Raw genomic sequence first — 24,809 nt, 5'->3', positions numbered from 1 at the left:
GCGTTCTGATGATTTGCGTTGCGGCGTCTGGAGCCCCTCCCCCTCGGTCTCCCACCTCCTCCTCCCCCCCCCCCCTCCGGTCTGCCCTCATAAGCGACGTCCCGGCGCATTCTCTGCACATGCAGCACACAAAGAGCAGGATGGAAAAGTCAGCCTTGGTCTTCATCGTCCTCCTGGCGGGAAGATTTTGGGCGAGCGCCGACAACGCCACCGAGACCGCACCCACCGAGACCGCCGCCTCCGAGACCGCCGCCAACGTGGCCGGGAGCACGCCCACCGCGACCCCAGGGTTGAAGTCCACGGCGAGCTGGGTGCCAACACCGCCGCGTCCCAGCAGCGTGAGCAAGAAGATGGAAGACAAGCACAAGGACAAACTTGAAATGGGTATGACCAATCACACTTCATCGGTCCTGTCCTTAAAACCTGAATTTGAAACTCTAGCTCTGAATTAAATTGCTAAGCCTAACTCGAAACCCTAGATCTATGTAGTTTGAAACCCAAAGACTTGTTTACAACTCCAACCCTGTCTTGAAACAAGAACCTAAAATCCTAATTTGAAACCCTAACCCTGTTTTGAGACCCTAAACTATGCTTTAAGGCATCATTTGAAAGCATAAACCTAGCTTGAAACCCCAATTTCTATCACCAGTCCTTGTCTCAAACACCAACATCATCTTGAACCCGTCATTTGGAACACAAACCCCTTCTTGAATCCCTAACCATGACTTAAAAGACTATTTTGAAACCCCAACCCTAATTTGAATCCTAAACCCTTGTTTGAAACCTTCAAACCCCAACTTGAAACCCTAACAATGTCTTGATACCCTAATCAAAAACACTTATTTGAAACCCTGAACCTGACTTGAAACCCTAATTTGAAAGCCCAACCTTGGATTGAAACATGACTTCAAACCATAATATGAAACCCTAACCCTGGTTTGAAATCTTCATTTGAAACCCTAAACTTGACTTGATACCCTAACCAGGACTTAAAACTCTAGATTGAAACCTTAACTTGAAACCCCAAACCTGGTTTTAAAGCCTTATTTGAAACCTCAACGCTGTCTTAAAAAACAAATTTGAAACCATGACCCCTGTTTGAAACCCTATCCCGTTTGAACCACCACCTGTCTTAAAAGTCAATTTTAAATCCCTAAATTGAAGTCCGAAACCTTGTCTTGATATCCTAATCATGACTAATAAAACCCAAACTTCAACCCATAAACCGAGTTTAAACCCCTAAACCCGACTAACCCTTGCTTGAAACCCTAACATTGGCTTGAAATCCAACAGCTGGCCCCTAAACTAAAATTTGAACCCTAACACTTGTTTGACACTGTCAAATTGTCTTAAAACCCAAATTGTAAACTCTCTAAAGACTCTAACCCTGTCTTTAAAACTGTAATTTGAAACCCTGACTCTAGTCCAAAAGTCGAATTTGAAACATTGTCCTTCAAGAGGAAGTCAACGCAAACATTTTTTTTTTCAAGAATATGTTCTATGCAAGCCCACTAGTTGAATCAGGGCATTAAGTGTTAATCCACCCGCTTTTAGCTATCTCAGGGGGCGGCCATTTTGTCACTTCTGTCGACTGAAAATGACATCACAAGTGCTCACAATGACCAATCGCGGCTCAGATTCAGAAAACAGGTCAGCCGTGATTGGTCGTTGCGAGCAGTCGTGATGTCATTTTCAGTCGACAGAAGACAAAATGGCCGCCCCCGGAGTTGGCTAAAAACGAGTGCATTTTGCTGCTTAACTTCTACACCACAAACGCAAAATAAATCAGAATGCCGCGTTTCAACTAGTGGGCCTGCTGGGAACATATTCTTGAAAAAACAAAATGTTTGCGTTGACCTCCGCTTTCAAGGAGGTAAGTTGTTCATGTTTGAACGCTTTGCTGCCAGATGTGCCGCGAATCCCCCAAAACAAGTCAGCTGTGACTCGTCTCCAAGCGTGAGAACAGGCGGAACTTTCTTGGGCGCAAATCATTCCCGCGGGCTGTACCCACGCGTGTGCGCGCGAATCTCCAAAGCAGACGAGTGGAGCGAAAACACGTTGTCAGCGTTTCTGATCAACGCTCGTGTTATTGCCTGGGAATTCCCGGCGGCCGCAACGTTGACTTTTACACTCGACCCCGGTTGGCTCCGGTTTTGCGCAAAAATGTCTTATCTGGCCGTCTTCATCATCCCCCCTCCTCCTCCTCCTCCCCCTCCTGCTCGAGGAGCACAAGGAGTGGGAAAGTGGGGAAGGGGGCCTCTCTCCACATCCCGCATAGCTGAGATGCTCCGATTACATCGCACTCACGCCGGAGCAGTTTTAACCCCTTGATGGGGAGGGCAAGCACTGCGAACATACAGTAACAGTAACAGGAGATATTGGTCATGGAACACTGTAAGAATAACAGAACAGGTGTCGCTTGTCAAACAATAGCATGAGTCATTTGGAGTGCAACGAACAGTAACAGTAACCACAGTCATTTCTTGTGTAAAACGCAGTAACAACAACCGGAGCCATTGGTCATGTAACACAGGATAACAGTAGCAGGAGTCGTTTGTCATGTCACAAACAGTGACAGTGACAAGACTCATTTCCAGAGTAACAGTCACAGGAGTCGTTTGTCATGTAACAAACAGCGACAGTGACAAGAGTCATTTCCAGAGTAACAGTAACAGGAGTCGATTGTCATGTAACAAACAGTAACAGTGACAAGAGTCATTTCCCATGTAACACAGAGTAACAGTAACGGGAGTCGTTTGTCATGTAACACAGAGGAACAGTAACAGGAGTCATTTGTCATGTAACACACGGTAACAGTGACAGGAGTCATTTGTTGTGTAACATACAGTAAAAAAAAATACAGTAAAGGTGTCACTGTCATCTAGCTTACAGTAACAGTAAAGTAGAGTCATTTGTAATGGAACATACAGAAACAATAACGACAGTCATTTGTCATGTACAGTACTGTCATTGTAACACACAGTAACAGGAGTCATTTTGTCACGCACAATACAGTAAAATAATTTGCTGTGTAAAAATGAGTCTTCCTGGCCTTTTTAGAAATGAGTCTTCCTGGCCTTGTGTTGGGGTTGGCAGAGCTGAGGCGTTTTGCGCCGTACCCGCGATAATACATCAGAGGCATGTGCAGTGTCTTCTCAGGTCACTCGGTTTCAAAGTCCACCCTTTCCCCAAACATGCAAGGCAACACACCAAACCAAAGTTTGCACACAAAGTGCATCCGGAAAGTATTTGCAGCGCTTCACTTTTTCCACATTTTATTATGTCACAGCCGTATTTCTAAATGGAATACATTCTTTTTTTCCCCCCCCCCCCCCCCCCCCTCAAAATTCTAAAAGTCACACCAAGTGAAGCCCAGTGAATACTTTCCGGGTGAACTTAGTGCCGTGGTGTCCAAAGTCTTTCTTCCACAGGCCACAAACAGAAAAATGGATGCAAGGGTCACTTAATCATCACAGTGACTTTGAAAAACTTCTACGTCACAGCTTTCAAAACAAGTTCAAGGTGAATTGGCGATACGGGATTTTGGAGCAGGCCCGCGCAACCGGAATCCCGCTAGAATAGACACGCCCCTGCACTGCGCAGCAGCTGAAACTCTTCTCCACATTCGGAAGCAAAACAAAAGCAATCCGCAGTACGATAACTTTTAAAGGGAAAGTGTCAGGTTCACACCAAGTCAGACATTAGTAAACAACGCACACAATGAGGATTGGAGACACACCGAAGACAAAACATAGTCTTTTTTTGCTTGCAAGGAGAGCGCAGGCAAGTGTACGATTACAGTTCTTGAAACCCTCTGCCGGCTCCTGCGCCTCCTCTCTTTTTATTTTCTTCGGAGTCCCTGATTACAAAGGTGTTCCAGCTTTAAGGGAAAGGGGAGCGAAAGCAGCTGGAACACTCTGAAGTTGTTTTGTCGATGTGTGTGTGAGCTTTTATCATACATATGTGGAAGCAAAGCACACCAAGCAAGTTGGGCCTGGATATGGAAAATGCTAACGCGAAACCCACACAAGCTAATAAAGCTAGCAAGCCTAACCATGACAAATCTAACACATGAATCATTACATACATTATTATTCTTACATTCCCCCCTGTTTTTATATAATATAAAGCTAAACCTACAAAGCTAATAAAGCTAGCAAGCCTAACCATGACAAATCTAACACATGAATCATTACATACATTATTATTCTTACATTCCCCGTTTTTATACAATATAAAGCTAAACCGACAAAGCTAATAAAGCTAGCAAGCCTAACCATGAAAAATCGAACACATGAATCATTACATACATTATTATTCTTACATTCCCCGTTTTTATACAATATAAAGCTAAACCGACAAAGCTAATAAAGCTAGCAAGCCTAACCATGAAAAATCGAACACATGAATCATGATATACATCATTATTCTTACATTCCCCTCTGTTTTTCTTACATTTCCACAGTCCATTGTTATTGTTTTATTCTGTCCCAAGGACTCAGCGCCTTACCACGGGATGCTCTTCGATAAGAGCATCGTTCCTATTTTGCGGCTGTGCCCTACTCACATTCGACTTTCTTCACAAGCAACTTCGACTTACATGTTCGACGTGTTTTTTTTTTTTCAAGCCTAATTATGCAACCAACTCACCCGCTGTCACTGATGCCAAACGTGTCTTTTGCGTCCTCCAGGCTGTCCTCCCCTGGGTCTGGAGTCCCTCAGGGTGGACGACACCCAAATCCAGGCGTCCTCCTTCCAGAGGTTCGGTCTGGGTCCTCACAGGGGGAGGCTCAACATCCAGGTTTGACCTCTTCTCCATTTCTCATTCTTCTTCTTTTTTTGTAATCTGTCCCGTTCAGCTGTTGTGTCACCATCATGCAGTATGGCGGACATGTTGAGCTTTTAATGCCGGAACAGGAGATTCTGATACAGCGGTACCTCAACTGATGAGCAGTAAGCGGCACTTTGGCAAATAGTGAGGCAAGTCTTAAAAAAAGAAGAGGCTTCAAGCAGTTTATTGCCACTCCCAGTTGAGGTATACCCACCAATAGCTGAGGTCGACGGGAGTTGCTAAACACTCTGTTTAAACCGGAAGTCAACCCAAACATTTTTTTTTCAAGAATGTTCCCAGCAGGCCCACTAGTTGAAACACGGCATTCTGATTCATTTTGCGCTTGTGGAATATAAATTAGGCAGCAAAATGCACTTGTTTTTAGCCATCGGTGGGGGCGGCCATTTTGTCTTCTGTCGACTGAAAATGACATCACGACTGCTCACAAGGCCCAATCACGGCTGACCTGTTTTCTGAATCTGAGCCGCGATTGGTCGTTGTGAGCAGTGGTGATGTCATTTTCAGGCGACAGAAATGACAAAACGGCCGCCCCCAGAGATGGCTAAAAACGGGTGGATTAGCACTTATTCCACAAATGAAATATTTTCTCAGAATGCCCTGTTTCAACTAGTGGGCTTGCATAGAACATATTCTTGACTTCACCTTTAAATAGATTAGTCCATCTTCTGATTGGATTGGTGATCGGTTCTTTTTTCTTTTTTAAATCGCTGATCAGCTCCGAAATCCTAATTGTATAAGGCCCCAAAAAAAAAACAAAAAAAACCCCAAAACAAGTTTTTGTTGCTTTATTTTGTGATGCTGAAACAGACCATTGGAATTTCCATTCAATTCAATGGAGAAAAATGATTTGAGTGTTCTCAAGGCATCACTGTATTTGTGTTGGATGGATATTTATTCGAAACTAAGTGGGACGGAATGAGGGGCTTTGAGAGAGGGGAAAAAAGCATAAAGAAAACAGCAAAAAAACAAAAAAAGCAAAAAAAAAAAACAAAGCGCCTTTGGCAGAAGAATAGTTTGAACGGGTCTTATGAAACGGCTCAGGGAGTCTGAAAGCAATTAAGTGTCAGTCTCCAGAGCCAACAAGTTTGCGGTTCCTCCCGATTGCTGACCAAGCATTTCCGCGCGTGCGTGCGCGTGATGATATTTCCAGTCGGGCATCGAGGACGGCGACCTGTACGACGGCGCCTGGTGCGCCGACTACAGGGACCGGCACCAGTGGCTGGAGGTGGACGCCTTGCACCTGACCCGCTTCACCGGAGTCATCCTGCAGGGCCGCAACACCATCTGGAGGTCAGGTAGCGTCACCAGCCGTGTCGGCGCGCCAGGAATTTGGCGCCGTTCCCCCGATTGGGAAATCTGAGCTGGATTTGTGCGCGCAGACGAGACTGGGTCACCAGCTACAAAGTGCAGCTGAGCAACGACTCCATCAGCTGGGAGAACAGCATGAATGCAACGCATGAAGCGGTAAGATTTCAAGCTTCAAACACCGCTTTAAAAGCCCAACCCGGACTTTTAAAACCGGACTTCAAAAAGCTCAATTTGAAAAATTAAGCCATGTTTGAAGCCAAACGTCCGCTTGAAAACCGTACTAAAACCGAAGCCGGGCTTGAAGGAATCCTTAATTGAAACCCTAACCCAGTCTTGAGACCCTGTTTTGAAAACCTCAGTTGAAACCATACCCCAGTCTTGACACCCTAATTTTACACCTTAACCCTGGTTTCAAACCCTCATTGAAACCCTAATTTGAAACCCCACGCCTGATTTGAAACCCTCAGGTCTTAAAAGCTTCATTTGAAACCCTAAATGTCTTGAAACCTTAGTCCTTGCTTGAGGGGCTAACTCCTGAATCCATTAAGATAGGCTTGATGCACCAACCCTGCCTTGAAATCCTATCCATTTTCGAAAGTCCAAACAATACCTTGAAACCATCGCTTGAAGCCCTAACCCACACTTGACACCCCAGTTTGAAATAGCAACCCAGTCTTGAGACCCTAATTTAAAACCCTAACCCAGTCTTGTCACCCAAAATTGAAACCGAAGGCACGAAACCCTGAACCAGTCTCAAAACTCTAACAGAGGTTTGAGAACCCTAATTTTAAACCCCATCCCGGACTTGAAACCCAAATGTGAAACCATAACCCTTGTTAAAAACCTTAACCAAGGTTCGACACCGTGTTGTTAACCTCTAACCCTGGCTTGAAACCTTAATTCGACACCCTAAAACAGGTTTGAAGCCCTAACCCAAGGTTGAAATCCTCATTTGAACGTAATCGATTTCAAGCTACATTCACAACTAGGATTTTTTTTTTTCTGCCCTTAACCTGTCTCGAAGCCTAATTGAAAACCCGAACCCAGGCTTGACACCCTAATTTGAAACGCCAATCGGTATCCTGTTTACAAATCGCCAAGTCAAGCTTGCTGGAAACAAATGTGAAACGGTTGAAACGAGTTGAATGCAACACCGCAGCGATTACGTAACACCGGCCGCACTGCAATCGTTTCATGGCGCTGTGCGGCTTGACTGGCAAAACACGCAAAGTATGATTACTATTTCCATCCAGTTGCGGTCATTGACACCAACGTTGCGCCGTCCCACTCCACGCAGATCTTTGAAGGCAACAGCGACGGCGAGATTCCGGTGCTGGCCTTGCTCCCCGTCGCCAGGGTCGCGCGTTACATCCGGATCAACCCGCAGAGTTGGTACCCTGACGGAGACATCTGCCTCCGAGCCGAGATACTGGGATGTCGCATCGACGGTACACGCGCACCAACGCGGCCGTGTTTTGGGTTCGGCGGCCGCCCGCTAACCGATTGTCCGCTGTTCGACCTTCCAGAGCCGCAGGAGAGCTTTTCTTCAGCACGAGAGGCCGGAACAAAGGGGGACCTGGATTTCCGACACCACAACTACCAGGAGATGAGAAAAGTGAACGTTCACAAGTTCCTTCGGGTTGTACACGTCGGACACTTTTAAAACCTCGCTCTCTCCGTCTCTGGAAGCTGATGAGGTCGGTGGCGGAGGAGTGTCCCGACATCACGCGCATCTACACCATCGGGAAAAGCTACATGGGCCTCAAGCTCTACGTCATGGAGATCTCGGATAACCCCGGGAAGCACGAACTCGGTGAGGAGCGCCATCTTAACTCATTTTCACGTCAAAGATCAATTTCAACCCGGGACGGCAGTGAACGAGCGACTCCAATAGGCACCCCGAAACCGTGACTTGTTTTGAGCAGGCGAGCCCGAATTCCGCTACGTGGCCAACATGCACGGAAACGAGGTCCTGGGTCGCGAGCTGGTCCTCAACCTGATGCAGTACCTGTGCCGCGAGTACAAGCGGGGCAACCAGCGCGTAGTCCGGCTCGTTACCGAGACTCGCATTCACCTCCTTCCCTCCATGAACCCGGACGGGTACGAAGTGGCTTACAACAAGGTACGTCGACCTTACCGGTCGCCGCCAGAAAATTGACGTGGATTTAAATCTCGCGGCGTTCCTCAGGGCTCCGAGCTGGCCGCCTGGGGCGAGGGACGATACACCTTCGAAGGGATCGACCTGAATCACAACTTCCCGGATCTGAACACCATCCTGTGGGATGCTCAGGAGATGGCCGAGGACCCGTCTAAAGTGCCCAACCACTACATTCCCATTCCGGAATACTACACGAAAGAAGACGCCATGGTAAGAACACACAAGAAACAACATGCATCATTGGAAGCGGGAGCAAAAACTGCTTTTAGCACCTCACATCGCTCAGAAAAATGCCTTCTAAACAAAACAAAAAAAACAGCAAAAAGCACTCTCAGTGAGGGACCAAATAGCACTGAACTTCATTCTCAGTAAGACAGCAAAAACATCAGGATGTATCGTGGTGATGCAAATGCATCCTAGGACCAAAAAAAACACAAAATGCATCACACGCCAAAACTTGCTAGAAGAGGGGGAATAAAAAAAAAAAAAAAAAAAAATCCAGTAAACTGATTGTGGTCGGGTCCCGGGTTGGTCAGGTGGCGGCAGAGACGCGCGCCGTGATCAGCTGGATGCAGGACATCCCGTTCGTGCTGGGTGCCAACCTGCACGGGGGCGAGATGGTGGTGACGTACCCGTACGACGGCACCGAGGGCTGGGCCCCGCAGGCCAACACGCCCACGCCGGACAACGCCTTCTTCCGCTGGTTGGCCACCGTCTACGCCTCCACCAACTTGGCCATGGCCAACCCCGAGCGCCGCCTGTGCCACAACGAAGACTTCCAGGTGTACAACAACATCATCAACGGTGGCGCCTGGCACCATGTACCCGGAAGTGAGTCGCCACACACTTTCACTAGGCGGGTCTAACCTGAGCAGACCTGCAAAAAAAAAAAAAAAAAAAAAAAAAAAAAAGTCTCAAGAGGCCAGGCCTGAAAAGATACAGGAAGTCAGCAATTTGGGCTTGGTGGATTTTTTTTCCTTCTTTTTTTTCAATTCAGCCCCGCACCTGAAGTCACTTTCACTTAGCTACATGAAATTTGGTAGGCGAGTCTATCATGAGTAGACCTACAAAAAAAAAGGTCTCAAAAAGCCATGTCTGAAAAGACACAGGAAGTCAGCCATTTTGCTCTGGAACGGCGATTTTTTTTTTTGGAACCCTCGAAAAAAAAAATGTATTAAAAAAAACAGCACCTGAAGCGGGGCAGTGCACACCCGGTGAGATTACATTTTTAGTCAATTATTATTACAATAATTTTTTAAATATGTGTTTCATTGTGTTTTTTTATTTTATTGATTAAGAACGGCATGATTGTGGTTTTCTAAGGAAAATCTGAACTTCATATTATTCGGTTCGTCATTTTATTTGAATATGCCATGCGTCAAGACAGGAGGATTATGTGAAGTGAGAGAAATATTCAGGCCCGCCCTGATTGTTCCAGGCCCACCCATTAGCCACGATCTGGCTCCGCCCCTGCCCTCACGCCAGTTTAACTTATCCCCCCCCCCCCCCCCCCCCCCAAAAAAAAAAAAATTGGTAGGCTTGTCTATCCTGAGTAGACCTACGAAGAAGTCTCAAGAAGCCATGTCTGAAAATACTCAGAAAGTCAGACAATTTTGTTTGAAGCAGCAATTCTGGCTTAAGCACCCTTGAGAATTAAAAAAAAAAAAGAAATTTGAAAAAGTCAGCCCCTGAAGCTAACTACCCATTGCAACATGACATTGGGTAGGCTGGTCTACCATGAGTTGGCCCACAAAAAAAGTCTCAAGAAGCTAAGTCTGAAAAGACACAGGAAGTCAGCCATTTTGATTTGGAGTGGCTATTTTGGCTCGGTGGCACTCGAGAATATTTTCAGGCCCTGAAACTAGTTTCATTTAGTAACATCAAATTTGGTAGGCGAGTCTATCATGAGCAGAGCTGCAAAAAAGCCTCAATAGCCATGTCTGAAAAGGCACAGAAAGTCAGCCATTTTGGTTTGGAGAGGCCATTTTGGCTCGGTAGCTAGCACCTTCTATAAAGTCTAAAAAAAAAGATTCAGCCCCTGGAGCCAGTTTCCTTGAGCAACATGAGAATATCATGAGTAGAAAACCGACAGAGCTAACGTTTTTTTCTTTTTAACACAGACAGTAACTCTTTCGACCGTTTGAATGCGAGCTAGTAATTGCGATGTCCTTGTCAGGCATGAATGATTTCAGCTACTTGCACACCAATTGCTTCGAAGTGACGGTGGAGCTTTCCTGCGACAAGTTTCCTCACGCCGACGAGCTTCCCGTCGAGTGGGAGAACAACAAGGAGTCTCTCCTCCTCTTCATGGAGCAGGTCGCTTTTTTTTCCCCAAAATAATGATTTACAGCCCAAAAAAAAAAAAAAAAAAAAAAAAAAAGCAAGACTTTAATTTGGTAATATTAGGACTTTTTCTCCAGGCATTTTTCGATGGTTTCCTTATGTTGCCTTGAGCATTTTTACACGATTCTAGCAACGTGAATGTGCCCCCCCGTAAATGTTGTATTGTCAGGTTCATCGAGGCCTTAAAGGGGTGGTGCGGGACAAGGAGAGCAAGAAAGGAATCGAGGACGCCGTGATCAAGGTGGAGGACCACGGGCACGACATCCGAACAGGTAAGGCGGCAAAACCGATGGCGCCTCTTTTTGCTGTAACCTCGCGGTGGCCTTTCGCCTCTCCGCCCTCCCGCAGCCGCCGACGGAGACTACTGGCGCCTGTTGAACCCGGGCGACTACAAGGTGGTGGCGTGGGCCGAGGGCTACTTCCCGGCCGTGCGGCACTGCCACGTGGGCATGGAGCCCCGCGCCACCGTCTGCGACTTCAGCCTGACTCAGACGCCCGTGCAGCGCCTGAAGGAGATCCGCGCCAAGGGCGGCAAGATCCCGCAGGACCTGCAGCTGCGCCTGCGGGCCCTTCGTCTGCGCAAGCTGCGCGCCAGCACCAAGGCCATCAACCAACGGCGAGAGGGCCAGAGGATGCAGCGGGAGCAGGCCCGCAGGGCGCGATCCTCCCCCTTGACGTTATGAGGATTAGGGATCGAGAAACACGAAGGACACGCACGGTCGCTTCACCTCACTGTCGGACACAACATTAGGCACACTTGCCAATCCAAGAGGAAGCTTGTAGCGGATCTCACTTGATTGTGCTGTCCAAAAGTAAAATAACTTTGGGCGAATAAGGAGTATTAGGGCCACGTCATTGTTAGTGTTTTAATGTCTTTTTTTGCGGTAATAAGTTTTACGTACTTGCAGTAGTCTAAACAGTATTCTGATTAATATCGCGTTTGTGGAAACAGATTCATTCATCAATTTTCATACGCGGGGGTTTAGGGGGGGAGGGGTTAGCAGCCCCCACGTGTAAACGGCGATAACTAGCATAACCCAAACACTCGTTTGAACCCAAACTTGCTCACATTGTGTTAGAATGAAATTGAACCCAAACTTGCAGGAAACTTTGCTCGAACAAAAGTAAACCAAAACTTGCTAAAATTTTTGTTTCAATATAACTTGCCAAAATGGTGTTAATTTTTTTTATACTACGCCCCCCATCTTTGTTGTTTTGTCATTGATTACAACTTTTAACAAACTTAATCATAACATTTTTCCACAAAGGCGGTTTTTGATCTAAAATATTTTTCCCCCCAAATAATTAACATTCTACTCACAAAATTATTTTTTTGCCCAAAAAATGATGACTTTAATCCCTGTAGTATAAAAGAATGGCCTAATTTTTGCAAATTACAGTTGAGCCCCGCTATTCGCAGGGTCAGGGATCAGGCCTGCACGCGAATTGCACAAATAGCGAAAATACACGTACGATTGACGTCCATTAAAATGCATTGGGGAAAAAGTACTTTTTTTTCAAACAAACCCCCAAATCTTCAAAAAAATGCTGATAAACATTTAGTATAAGTCTTTCATGAAAAACGGGGGATAAGGTAAAAAAAAAAATCCCTTCCCTCCCCCCAAGAAAACTGTAATGTCAACTGTAACTTTAGTGAAAGACATATTAAAATATTTAAGTCAAGTTTTTTGAAAAAATAAATAAATCTTCAAAAGACTTTTTTTCAGTTGTGCAACTAAAACTTTGTTCTCCAGTTCCCATTTTTAGAAAAATGCGATTAAATTCATATATTGAGAGAAAAACAATGTTTTAATATTACAAACTACTTAACATTTAAAATATTTTTTAGAGACATTGCCTTTTTAGTTTTAGTAAAAAAGTACGACTTCACCCTCATACTACGATATTTAATCTAAATAGCAAAACTTTTCTTCCCAATTTTTTGGGGTAACTTTATTCTGGTATTACTAAGAAAAAAAACATTCTCGTAAATTACATTTTTTCCTCCCCGATGAAGTACAATTTTATTTTCCCAAATCTCCACGTTTATTCTTGAACCAAAATTGTATGTGTGGCCCTAATTGTTCCTTTTTAACTGTGACAAATGAGTGAAAATAGACAAAGTGAACGTGCACCTGGTCAAGTCGTGGCGATTCTGCTCCACGACTGTTGAATGATGACATGCTTTTTTTTTTTTTTTTTTTCCCCATCAACAAGTGTCAGCTGGTCTGATGTAGAGCGATTTTACTTTGACTCATGTCCAACAGGAACACACTGTTTAAAATGATTTTAATTAAAGTTCCTTCTACTGTATTTGGCTGGCCTGGTTTGATGTTTGGCAAAAGCAAACGTTTTTAGGCTGTGCTGCCATCTAGTGGCGAGGAGGCAAAACAACAAATTGCAAAACAAAGCAATTTCTTTTTTATTTTTGTCAAGACAAAGTACCTTTGTTTTGTTTTTTTCTTTCTTTTTTTTTTTTTTTTACATTTCATAGCTCAGGATGATTCGATGCATGAATACAACTTGGCGCAGCGTGTACACAGATACACACACACACACACATGCGCATAGGAGCACTGGAAAATAATACAAAAATGTTTTCTGTTGAATTCATATTTTCACTTATTTCATTCTGACAATTAGAGCAAATTGAGAGACCGTAATATTCATTTCAGTAATTGATTATTCTGACAGTACATATTGGAAAAACCTGAAAGACATGTTTCACACACAACACACACACACACAAACACAAAACAGCTCCGGAGAAGAACAAAGTCTTAACGATGATGAAATAAATAATTCAATAAATGCGTTTACATCTGTTGTCTTTCAGGTTCACCTTGAATATTAGTTTTGAAATGACTTTAAAATGTCCTACTGTCATAAGAAATAAGCGCAAGAACAAACCATGTTTGTATGAAATTAGTATTAGGGCCATGCTGGAAAGGAAAAAAAAATATAGCGAGAATAGTTTTGTAGTCTGACGAGGAAAAAAAACATTTTTTTTGTAGAAAGTCTTTTTTCCCCCTCTTCATAAAAAATCGTAATGAGCAATCGTAACGAGATCAAAGGAATGTGACAGTTGTGGATTGTCAAGAAAAGAAAAAGAAAATGTCGATATTTTTCCAGAAGGCTGTAATATTACGAGATTCAAATAGCGATTTTTTTGAAATATGGAAAAAAGTTGTATTTTTTCCGGTAAAAAGTTGCAATATTACGACAGTAGTCGTAAAGTGTTTTCTAGAAAAATTGACTTTCTCCAGAAGGTTGTAATATGAGATTAGGATTTTTCAGAATTTTTTATATTTTAATCGAAAAAACAGTTTTTGTGTATTTCGACAAAAAAAAAAAAATCGCAACATGACAATAGTAGTACAATGTTATTTTCTGGGGAAAAAAGTCAGATTTTAAAAAGTTTGTAATATTACGAGATTAAAGATGTCGTTTGTCAAGAAAAAAAAAACATTGCCATAGATCGAGATTAGTCACGTTTGTTTGCAATGTTTCAAAGAAAAAAGTTGCATTTTTGCCTCAAAAAAGTCGCTTTGAAAAAAAAAACAATCGTAATATAATATAGTAGTTTTGCTGAGTTTCACAAGATTCTGAGTGGCTTTTTTTGGAGAAAGTTGAAATATTAGCCGTCGTTTGGAGAAAAATCATTACGGTCACAAGAAAACTTGTGTTTTTTTTTGTTTTTTTTTTTAAAAAAGTCATTATAAAATTTAGATCATTGTTGAAAAAAAACAGTCGTCACATTATGAGAATGGATTCGTTTTGAGTTTTTTTTTTTATTGTTCTTAGAAAATAGTTTTTCCGAGATAGAGAGGATAAATTGAAAGACGAAAGTTGTGATGCATCGTGAAGAAAGCGATCATTTTAGAATTTTTCCCTCTCATGATTTTTTTAAAGTCATAATACGACATGATTTAAGCTGTGCTTTTCAGAGTACACGATTCACATTCAAAGCTGCACGATGACGATTTTATTCCCTCTAAAATATATATTTTTTCCATTCCAGTGTGGTCCTAACAGCCCTTATTGATAACCAACTAAGGCTGGTATGCATAGTAGTTCACACTTGGCTTTCATTTTTTATTCAAAATTATTTCTGTTATCATTAGCTCAAGAAACCTTACAAAAACGCCACTGATGGATGAGAAGAAATTTCTTTGGGCGTCTCTTGTTATTATGGATTTTTTTTTTTACAGTGCGAAAAGTGTCGTAACGGTCGAATGGGAAAACAACACTGGACGATTTTCCATTGTAAGATGAGCTTCTCAGCATTTGAACAGGAAGCGAGACGCAAAAGAGTAAACAAAAAAAAAATAATAATAATAAAAAAAAAAAAAAGCCACCTAAACGCCATCGCTGACGGCGTGCTACGAGGAGCCTTCAAATGCAGAAAAACGCTGAAAGGCCACGAAGCGGAAACATGAGCCAAAGGCGGCGGCGGATAGTTGCGCAAAACAGCACCTGTTGATCGGCATCGACGTCCATCGTTACGTCTCGAGTCAACATCAAAGCAGTCAGCTGGCAATTCCACAAAGGATTTCTCCTCCCATTCATCCATTTTGGATGCGGCTCATCCTCATGAGGGTGGCGGACAAACAAGCATTCATATTAACACCTAAGGCCAATTTGGAGTCTTTTTTGAGGAGATATTTTTACAGGGGAAAGCAATTTATGGTGAAAAAAGTTGGTCGTCTTATTGAGGGGAAAAGTCAAAATATTACAAGATCAAAGTCATGATTTTCCGACATTTTTTTTCCCTAGAATTTTTTCACCCAGACTGCTGGTTGTCTTTTGGCAACAAAATGTTGCGTTTTTACTGTTTTTATGCGGCGAAAAAAGGATGATTTTCATCACAAACTTCAGAAGATTAAAGTCGGTGTTAGTAGATAAAAAAAAGTCATAATATTACAAGAACATAGAATTTTTTTCTTTTTTTTTTAAAGTAAAAAAAAAAAAAACCTTCAATGGGTTTGGCCCCACCCTGGACTTGTTGCCCACCAATTGCAAGGTAGACACAGACAAAGCATTTGCACTCTTATTCACAACGATCGACAATTTGGAGTCTTCAATTTACTGAAGATGACTTTTTGGCCCAAACTTTTTGAATTTAGAAAAAAAGTCGTAGTGTCTCAAGCTAGTTGGAATATTAGACGGAGGATGTCTTAGGGGGAAAAAAAACAAAAAATGTCAAATATTACGTTGTGTTTTCTTGTTTAATTATTCGTTCGATTATGGTAATCATTTGAAAAAAAAAGCTGCAACATTACAAGAATATTTTTTTTTTTTTTTTTTTAAACATTCAAATTTTTTTTTCTAAAAAAAAAAAAGGAATCCTTTTGAGAAATTTACATTATTACTCTCTGTAAAATAAAAGTTAAATATTTCAAGTCTCAAGAAGTGTTATCAGCACCATTTGAGGGAAAGGTCTTTTTTTTTTTTAATCATTTTTTATGAAAACTGGAATATTAGTCGTCTTTTGTTGAGAAAACGTGTAATGTTCCCTCCATTTGAAATAAACTTAAAAAAAAAATAAACTTAAAAATAAAATGTTTCTCTAGAATTTTTTTTTTTCCCAGAAAAAAGTTGCAGCTGTTCGGAAGTCAGAAGCTTAAAGAAAAAAAGGACATAACATCACAAGATGAAAGATGTGTTGTTCAGAAAAACTTGCAGTTTTTCGATTTGTATTTTTGGTCAGAACAAAAAAAAGTTGTATTTTGAAAGTAAGGAGATGGATGTCAGCGCTTAAAACGTAACAAGTTGTGTTTCTTGATTTGACCCCCCTCGTAAAAAGTCGCCCGGGACAACCTGCCAAACAGAGCAACTGCACTCGATTCGTTCACACCTATGGACAATTTTGAATCTTCAATGAACTGACATGCAGGCTTTGGGAATGCGGGAGGAGGCCGCAGAAATCGCACGCAAGCCTGGGGGGACCGTGGGAACAGTCGCCACGGAGCCCAGATTCCAATCCCGACCCTCACGACAGTGAGGCAGACGTGCTAACCGCCCGTCCACTTCCACCTGAAATCGGCAATTTCGGGCGGGATGACGCGTCGGCGCTGCCGGTCGGGACCGACTCAAACGTCCCTGGTGGGCGCGCAGCACTTTTTGAAAAGGTGTGCATAGAAAAGTCGGGCGTACCTGGGGCGGGCGTGCTCCGCTAGAACTTGGGCTGGTAAAGCGCCACCCGGCCGCTGAGGCAGCCCGAGGCCAGCTGGCAGTGCGTGGGCGAGAACTTGGTGGTGAGCACCACGTCGCTGTGCGAGTAGATGGCGCGCACCTCGCGCAGGCAGCCGGTCTGCACGGGCACGCAGTCGGCCAGCTCGCCGCAGCTTTCGTCGAAGGCCAGCAGACGCACGCCGTAGCCGTACGGCGAGCAGATGAGGCGGCCGTCGGGGCTGAAGCACAGCTCCTTGATGTAGCCCCGGCCCACGTTGGCCTCCTCGATGTAGTGCGTCAGGCGCAGGGAGCAGCGCGGGGACACCAGCGGACGGGTGGGCGCGCCCTCCTGGAACTCGTACACGCACGTCCACTGCGGGGTGGGTGGGAAGGGGGGGGGGGGGGTTGCAACCAAGATGGAGGTGGGTGTCAAAACCAAGCCAAGATGGAGGCCAGGTAATGCCACATTAAAATTAGGGCGAGGCCGATTATCGGCCGGGCCGATTATCGGCGCCAATATTGTGCGTAATATCGGCATTGGCCTTTTTAAAATAGTTGATGGCCGATAATAAATCAATTTAAAACTGTGATGGACTCAAAACCAAGACATGTGAAAGTTACAATTCCTGTCATTTCTAAATATTGGAGAACTTCATTTACTGTCGAAAACTATATGGAGCGATTTTTTTCATTTCACTTTTTAAGACATGCTGACGATCCTGGGTGCTCCCTGAACTTTTTGTTAGAATTTGGTAACAAAGATGCATATTGTCAAAAATGTATAGTAATAATAATTCCCCCCAAAATATCGACATTGTGCAAATCCGAAAAATTGTTCAATAAACAGACGCTTAAAAACGTTTCAACAAAGTTACGATTTTAATTGTATTATTTTTTCTAGAGTTTGATGCCAATATTTTCTTTTTTTGCGAAAAATTTATACCGGCTTTTATCGGCCGCCTTGACCACTAATAATCGGTATTGGTCCTGAAAAAAACATATCGGTTCATCTCTAAAAAAATATACACATATAAATAAATACATACAAAGGGCCGCGACGTGCTCACCTCGCGGTCGTCCATGTTGCTGGAGCAGCGTATGAGCGTGGCCCAGCCTTTGGGGTGCAGCTGCAGGGACGTGATGCAACTCCCTCTGTCCCGCTCGCCTGGGATTTCCGGGGTCAGAACCTCCAGGCTGTTCCTTGGAGAAAGGCCTGCAAGGAGAGCATTTGGGTTGGGTGAGCGGCCGTTGGTCCTCAGCAGCTTCAAAGTCATCAATTAATTTACCGCGACGGTGCTTGGGACCAAGCCTGACGGTTCTGGAATTTTAAGGCAATGCTAAAAATATTCAACCACACACATTTATTTAGATCTTAAATTTCCGGAGGCCTCCATGAAACCAGACTGGTTATCTTTGTGTATTTTCAACATTTGCTAATATTTGCTTTTACTTTGGGGGGGAAAAAAACATCAACATTTTGGCCTGACATGTTACAATTTGAAATAATGTCCTGTTTTGGACTAGAGGGATGGAAATAAAGTTGTTTAAAAAAAAACAAAAATTGGATTCATCGATTAATCGACAGATAAACCGATTATTAAATAATTGTTAGTTGCAGCTCTACACAATATGAGTGCAAAACTATTTTACAATATGTACATAATCTTAAGATAAACTGTATCAATATTTTTTTAAGTTTGTATTGTATGCCACAATATTCAATGAATATACATATTGAAATAATACAACAATCATACAACAAAATGTAGTAATAAAAAAATGCATATTATATTAAGAACATTCAAGTTTTAAAAAAAAAATTGAAAAAAAAAAATTATATATATATATATATAATTTATATAATATATACAATATATATTAAGGCAGTCAAAATTAAAGCATTCATTTAAATTTCATAACGCACAAAAAAAATTAACTCAGTTGTATTTATTTCCTGTAGCAGCTGACCTAATATATAATAACATTTCCAAGCTTTGTAAAAAATTGTAGTTGAAAAATACGATTAATCGCGATTAATTATGGAAAATGTTGCGATTAATTAGTTCAATTAGTTTGACAGCACTAATATATATCTATATATATCTATCTATCTATCTATATCTATATATTAAACATGGGTCTGTCACCTTCTCTGTGAGGGTGCAACTTGCTGCAATCGTTTCCGTGGCGAGGTCCAGCCGAGCGGGACGCCAGCGCGCCTCCATCTAAGCGTTGGCGGGGGGGCGTCAAAGAACACATTTGAAGCCGAGAGCAAAACGGAGCAGCGTTGCGACTGAGATTCTTGCGCCACCGACCTGAAGTGAGCGGGGTTCGCCTGGCTCGGAGCATGCGGTAGCTGCCCACCTCCAGCGACTGCGTGAGGTCCAGGTCGTGCAGGATGAGCAGGTAGCCCGACGACGTGGAGATGAGCATCTTGGAGCAGTCGGGCGTCAGGCGCATCCGCATCAGGTAGCGCGTGTGGAAGAACTTCTTGTGCGGGCAGCCGTCCTCCGTGAATCTGCGCGGGGCGTTTCAGAACCGTGTGAGCAAACGTAAAAGCTTCTATCTGTGACTACCAACCAATCGAAACGGTCTATTTTTGTGAGTAAAGGCCAAAGCAATAAAAGTACTGCTTTGGCGCCATTCTGGTGCCAACGCGCTACTTCGGAGTGAGTTAAGGAGCTTCACCGAGACAAAAGTTGCGCTTTGCCGCCGTCATGCTGCCAATGAACTTTCAAAGTGAGTTGAGGAGCTTCAGTGAGAACAAGTTGTATTTTGCCACTATCTGCTGGCAGCTTGGTGCCAAGGAACCATGTTGACATGAGTCGAGGAGCTTCGTTTAGACAAAAGTTGTGCCTTGTCTCCATCTTGTGGCATTTTGGCGCCAAGGAAGTATAGTGACGTGAGTTGAGGAGGTTCAACCAGACAAAAACGACGCTTTGCTGCCATCTTGGTGCCAAGGAGCTACATTGACTTGAGCTGAAAAACTTCATTTAGACAAAACTTGTGCTTTGTCGCCATCTTGTGGAATCTATAGGCAACTATAACCCTTTCTGGGTGTTAATTACTAGATTTTTTTTTTTTTTGCTATTGGCGGAAGGGCTCAGTCCCTATCCTGAACAATTCACCTATTTGTGGCTTTCGGACAATTTTCCAACGATACCAAAAGATGGCGCCAAAGCACGGGATGACTCGAAAGTAGTAATTGGTGTCAAGGAATTATGCTCGAGTGACACGGTTTGTCAATGATTATTCCAGTTTCACTTTTGATAACGAGATAGGTTTTCAAGCAGGTGCACCATATCCAAGTCATACTTTCGGTGCGGCGGCGACAATAGTTTTCAAGAAAAGAGTCCGGCCACCTGTTGGTGTCCCAGGTGATGACGTTGCCGTCGAAGCCGGACGTGACCAGCAGGCGCGTGTTGGTGTCGTACTCGATGTTCTTCACCCAGCTGGCGTGGCCGTGCAGCGAGCACACCTTGGAGTTGAGCTTGCGCAGGTCCCACAGCGCGATGGTGGTGTCGTCCGAACACGTGGCGAACAGACGGTTGTCCAGGAACCTGCCCAGAGTGACGGCGTGAACATTTGCAGCAAATGTGGCGGATGTGGAAGACCTCCGCATGAAATTTTGCCGGATTGGTGGACTCTTTCTGACAGGCATTGATTGGACGGGCGGAGATGATTGGAAAAACGGAGAGGGTGAAACGTCACCTTATGTTGTTGACACAATCCTCGTGGGCCTCCGTCAAAGTTTTGATGTGTCGGGACGAGACGGGATCAAAGAGGAGGACTTCGGTCTGCTCGCAGGCCACCGTCAGCACAGACCTGAAGATCACGCGTCATCATCGGGCTACTCGATCACTTGCCATTGACGAATTTACTAGTCTTTTCACAGTCCGGCCATTCAATTCCAAGACTTTATTTAGATTTGTAAAAAAAAAAAAAAAAAAAAAAAATTCCAAACGTTTGCGTAATAAAAGGGTCTGAAAATGTCTATGAGTTCATAAGTAATATTAATAATGCAGTTTAGGGTTTCAAGCCTGCGTTTGGGGTACAGGATACAATTTTAAACCTGGGTTAGGTTTACAAATTAGTAGGGATGTCACACTATCGGCAATATCGTGATATCGCGATATTCAGTTTGCCCTGATATCGTCGTCGTCGTGTCACGATTTTAATAGCAGTAAATCCGTTTAAAATCCCGAGTTGTTTTCCATTCATGCAGTTCCAGCACCCTCTGGTGGTTAGTTTAGTTGTGCAGTTTCATTTGCTGCATGTTTTGTCAAGACATTTACATGCAACTGCTCGTGTTTATTTTATTTGTATTTCGTGTTCCACAGAAACCTAAAGGCCCCGATAGACCAAAAAGACGCTGGCCAACAGTGACAAACGTTTACCCGCCGCGGCGTCCGGCCGGCTGTCGGCACGTCACGCTGGAGGAATACGCCGCAACGACAGCTGACCATTAAAGTAGCTTCTGCGCATGCATAAGATGTAATACCCTTCCACACCATCGGTGGCGGTAGTCACCATTTCTCATAGTTAGAAAACTCCAACCGGAAAGATGTTGGCCGGGGGCGGATTATAAAAAACGTAAACAATGCATTCGGCTCTATTCTCCGCTCACGATGAACTCCCACGCGAAGTAAACCATCACGTTCTTGACACGGTATTGTGAAATACTTACATTGTCAACCCTCGCTCTTGCACTTGTAAGAAGATTAAGGCAGCGGAGGCGCGCTCGCTGTTTTTACGCATTTGTCGCTTCCCGTTGGCGCTCGGCGCGCTGATTTGCTAGCTAACAGCCAATCAGAGTGACCACGTGTCACGACTGGCGACGCCGATTCAATATACGTAAACGCCCCCAAAACGCTTACGGACGGGCGCTTAAAGACGCCACGACGCTTCACGACCTCTGACGTCGGTTTGGTGTATCAGGACCTATACACACACCCAAACAGATTAAACAGAAATTAAACCGATTATTGCTCACATGAACAAAACTAAACGTGCTAGCCAATAAAAGGTCCCAAAAAAAAACAGTCATACCAGGAAATATTTTTTAATATCTTCGTCGGCCTGCTTCAGCCAAGGCCAAGTTATTTCTTTCTTAGTGCTATTATTATGTACAAAAACAGAATATTGTTTTTTTTTTTAATATGCGCCCTTTATTTTTGACAATATTGTGAGCTTTTATACAGTATGGTGAGATTTTTATATATCGCCAACCTCCCTACAATATCATGTTAATTACCGCATCGCGAGGTTCATATCCTGATATTATCGTTTGGATATCGTGACATCCCTACGAATGAGCATTTAAAAGCCACAGTGAGGGTTTCAATCAAATTGGATGGAAAAACTTCAGATTGGGGTCTCATGCCCGGTTTTGGATTTCAAATTACGGGTATAGCGCGCATTTACCGGAGGACCGAGTGGCGACACGAACGTGAGCCGGCCTGCTGCTTCTGTTTGACCCGCTTTCATGAGCCGTCTAGTCGCTTTGACCCAGCTACTTTAATCCACAGTGACCAACTGACCCACTCACTCGAGTCACGTACACACCTACAGACGTGATGGTAAGGTTAAAAACAAAACAAAAAAAATGAACTATAAAGTGTGTAATAAAGCAATTCAGGCTCTTTAAAATATAACTAACTTGATACTGTTTCTTAGAAGGACTTTACACATTTTAATCTGCGGAGGAGATTGAGACTAGTGAGACAATCGACTGCTCCAAAAAAAAAAAAAAAAAGGACTGGAGACTGTGGAATATTCATTCTACAAATACAATCAATTAAAAAAAGACAGGGTTAGGGATTCAAATCAAATCGGTTTTTAAATATTAGGGTTTCAGAAATGGGTTTGGATTACAATTTAGAAATCATGCCACGCCGGGTTTAAAAAATTACACATAGGTGAGCACGTCACGCTTGGGTTTCAAGACTGGATATGGGTTTCAAATGAGGGTCAAAAGACAGGGGTGGTTGTTTAGAAAACATTTGGGATCCAAACCTTGGGTAAATGAAGGTTTCAAATAAGGATTTCAAGCAAAAATTAGACTTTCATATCAGGGTTTCCATTTAGCAAATGTTTGTTTCAAGGCTGGGTTAGGATTTATGTGATCATTCCTGGGTTTGGGTTTCAAATCAGGGTTTAACACCAAGAGGAGGTTTTCAAACCAGGGATATGGACGTAAAGAAGGGTTAAGGCTTCACACCAGATTCAATTAGGGTTTCAAGGCTGGGTTTGGATTACAAGATAAAGTTTCAACCAATGTCTAAAAAAGGCAACTCTAGTGTGTGTAATGAAGCATACGGTCTCCATATTCGGGGTCACTCCAAATTGAAGGCCTTACCCGTCTGGGGAGTACTCCAGGTTGAACACGGCACCGTGGGTCTTGGTGCTCAGGTTGACCGAGTCGGCCGCCGGGTTCATGGAGCTGTACAAGCTGGTCATGGTCCGAAAGTTGTCCCGCACCGGGTCCACAAACACACCCCGCCTGATGGACCTGTTCTGAAGCCACGAGAACAGACTCGTTGGCCGACCAGCGTCGGAGCCCGAACCTCCGCTGCCGCCGCTGCCGCCAGCCTCGCCGCCTGCCGGTCGAGATGCGGCGGGTGGTTCGTGACGCTCTTCCGAAGTCGCGCGAGTTGAAGAAGGGGAAGGAGGGCAGCTCCGGGCGAGGTCTCCGTCGTGGTCCGAGCCGTCCATGTCGGGTTCTTTGTCGGAGTCGCCACCGCCACCGCCGCCGCCGCCGCTTCTTCTGCTGCTGCTGCTGCTGCTGCTGCTGCTGCTGCTCCTGCTGCTGCTCCTGCTGTCGGGCCTGTCCCGCGGCTCGTCGGCATCCTCCGAGCTCATTGTGGCTTCAGGGGAGATATCCAAGTGTCCGATGAGCGCGGTCCACCGGCCGAGCGTGAAAGCGGGGCCGCCTCAGCACCGCGGCGGGGCCATGGTGGCACAGGGGGCGCTTGAAGCGGAGAAACGACGCTTGTTGTCAGACTCGCCTGAGCCGAACCACCGCGGGTAGAAGCGGACTAGGCTAAACGGTGCATAACCCGACAAGTACCGGTGATGCTTTCAAAATAAATGTATGCAAGTGCCGAATCACACGATATCACGCTTGAAAATGAAAATTATGAGACTTAGCGCACAAAAAAAACATAAAACGAGCAATGTTATGTTTAATCGGTCTTTTAGTTGCATATGATTGAAAATAACAAAGTTATTTTTAAACTCCGATTTAAAATACCAGAAGTAAATTTAATTCGATTGATTAACTTGACTTTACTTCGTCACGCTAACAGAAATTGCGTAGTTCCGCTTCCGCCATTTTCCTTCGGCGCCATCTAATTTGGTTGCTTCCACCTTGTGGATGGACTCTGCCTACTCATCACTTTATTATTATTATAATTATAATTATTATTATTATTATTATTATTATTATTATTATTATTATTATTGTTGTTATTATTATTTATTTATTTCAACTTCACTTTGCTTTTTATGTTGGGACCTGTGCACGTGCATCGCTGACGTTGCTACCGGGGTAGCCGCCATATTGGGAGCGCACTGGAGGCAACGTGTGACTTCTGTTGTTACAAGCAAGACGAAATTGCTGTTTCTCGCTTGATTTAGACGGCCGAAATATATAAACATGGTGAACTGTTGCTGTGTTAGAGGGTGCAGCAATGCCACCCATTATCGCAAAGGAAGAAAATTTAACACCGGACTGAGTTTTTATAGGTTTCCTGCTTGGGGGAAAACCGAGGGAACAACTCTCGTTTCGGACATGTCAAAAGAAGGATGGCGTGGTTATCGGCTGAAAGATGAAAACATTTCACCATAAACAACCGTCCTTATTAAGTCTATTTAAAAAAAGCTGCAGCATGACCACACTACTGTCTAGTTACACCACCTCCTGGACAACACTGGGAAAATGATTTGTGTGGGTTGTTGAATGCTTAAAATGAT

At 43.8% G+C, this 24,809-nt stretch overlaps 2 protein-coding genes across 3 annotated transcripts; one reads left to right on the top strand and one right to left on the bottom strand.

The window, feature by feature from the left end:
• Positions 1-118: 118 nt before the first annotated feature.
• cpxm1a (carboxypeptidase X (M14 family), member 1a) lies at positions 119-12,974 on the top strand. 2 transcript variants are annotated; one of them, XM_086049092.1, is made up of 13 exons: positions 119-384; positions 4,692-4,801; positions 6,003-6,142; positions 6,232-6,316; positions 7,458-7,608; positions 7,687-7,775; positions 7,850-7,973; positions 8,086-8,282; positions 8,349-8,528; positions 8,855-9,149; positions 10,495-10,634; positions 10,831-10,933; positions 11,010-12,974. In XM_086049092.1, the coding sequence occupies exons 1-13, from the start codon at positions 120-122 to the stop codon at positions 11,342-11,344; spliced, it is 2,214 nt and encodes a 737-aa protein (XP_085905218.1). In that variant the 5' UTR covers position 119; the 3' UTR covers positions 11,345-12,974. The 2 variants fall into 2 exon arrangements, with proteins under 2 accessions (XP_085905218.1, XP_085905217.1); XM_086049091.1 differs by having other exon boundaries at positions 7,458-7,775.
• Positions 5,726-24,189, bottom strand: dcaf10 (DDB1 and CUL4 associated factor 10). The gene is made up of 8 exons (XM_086049093.1): positions 23,194-24,189; positions 20,547-20,660; positions 20,198-20,395; positions 19,151-19,353; positions 18,983-19,060; positions 17,903-18,048; positions 16,818-17,208; positions 5,726-9,195 (listed from the first exon to the last, which is right to left on the bottom strand). Exons 1-7 carry the CDS (start codon positions 23,694-23,696, stop codon positions 16,837-16,839), a joined length of 1,614 nt encoding a protein of 537 aa, XP_085905219.1. The 5' UTR covers positions 23,697-24,189; the 3' UTR covers positions 5,726-9,195; positions 16,818-16,836.
• Positions 24,190-24,809: the final 620 nt, after the last annotated feature.

The sequence above is a fragment of the Filicampus tigris genome, chromosome 13 (assembly GCF_054856515.1).
Source record: "Filicampus tigris isolate MCC_2025a chromosome 13, RoL_Ftig_1.0, whole genome shotgun sequence".
In the NCBI taxonomy this organism is placed as follows: domain Eukaryota; kingdom Metazoa; phylum Chordata; class Actinopteri; order Syngnathiformes; family Syngnathidae; genus Filicampus; species Filicampus tigris.
This window is presented reverse-complemented; position numbering and strand designations above follow the sequence as displayed.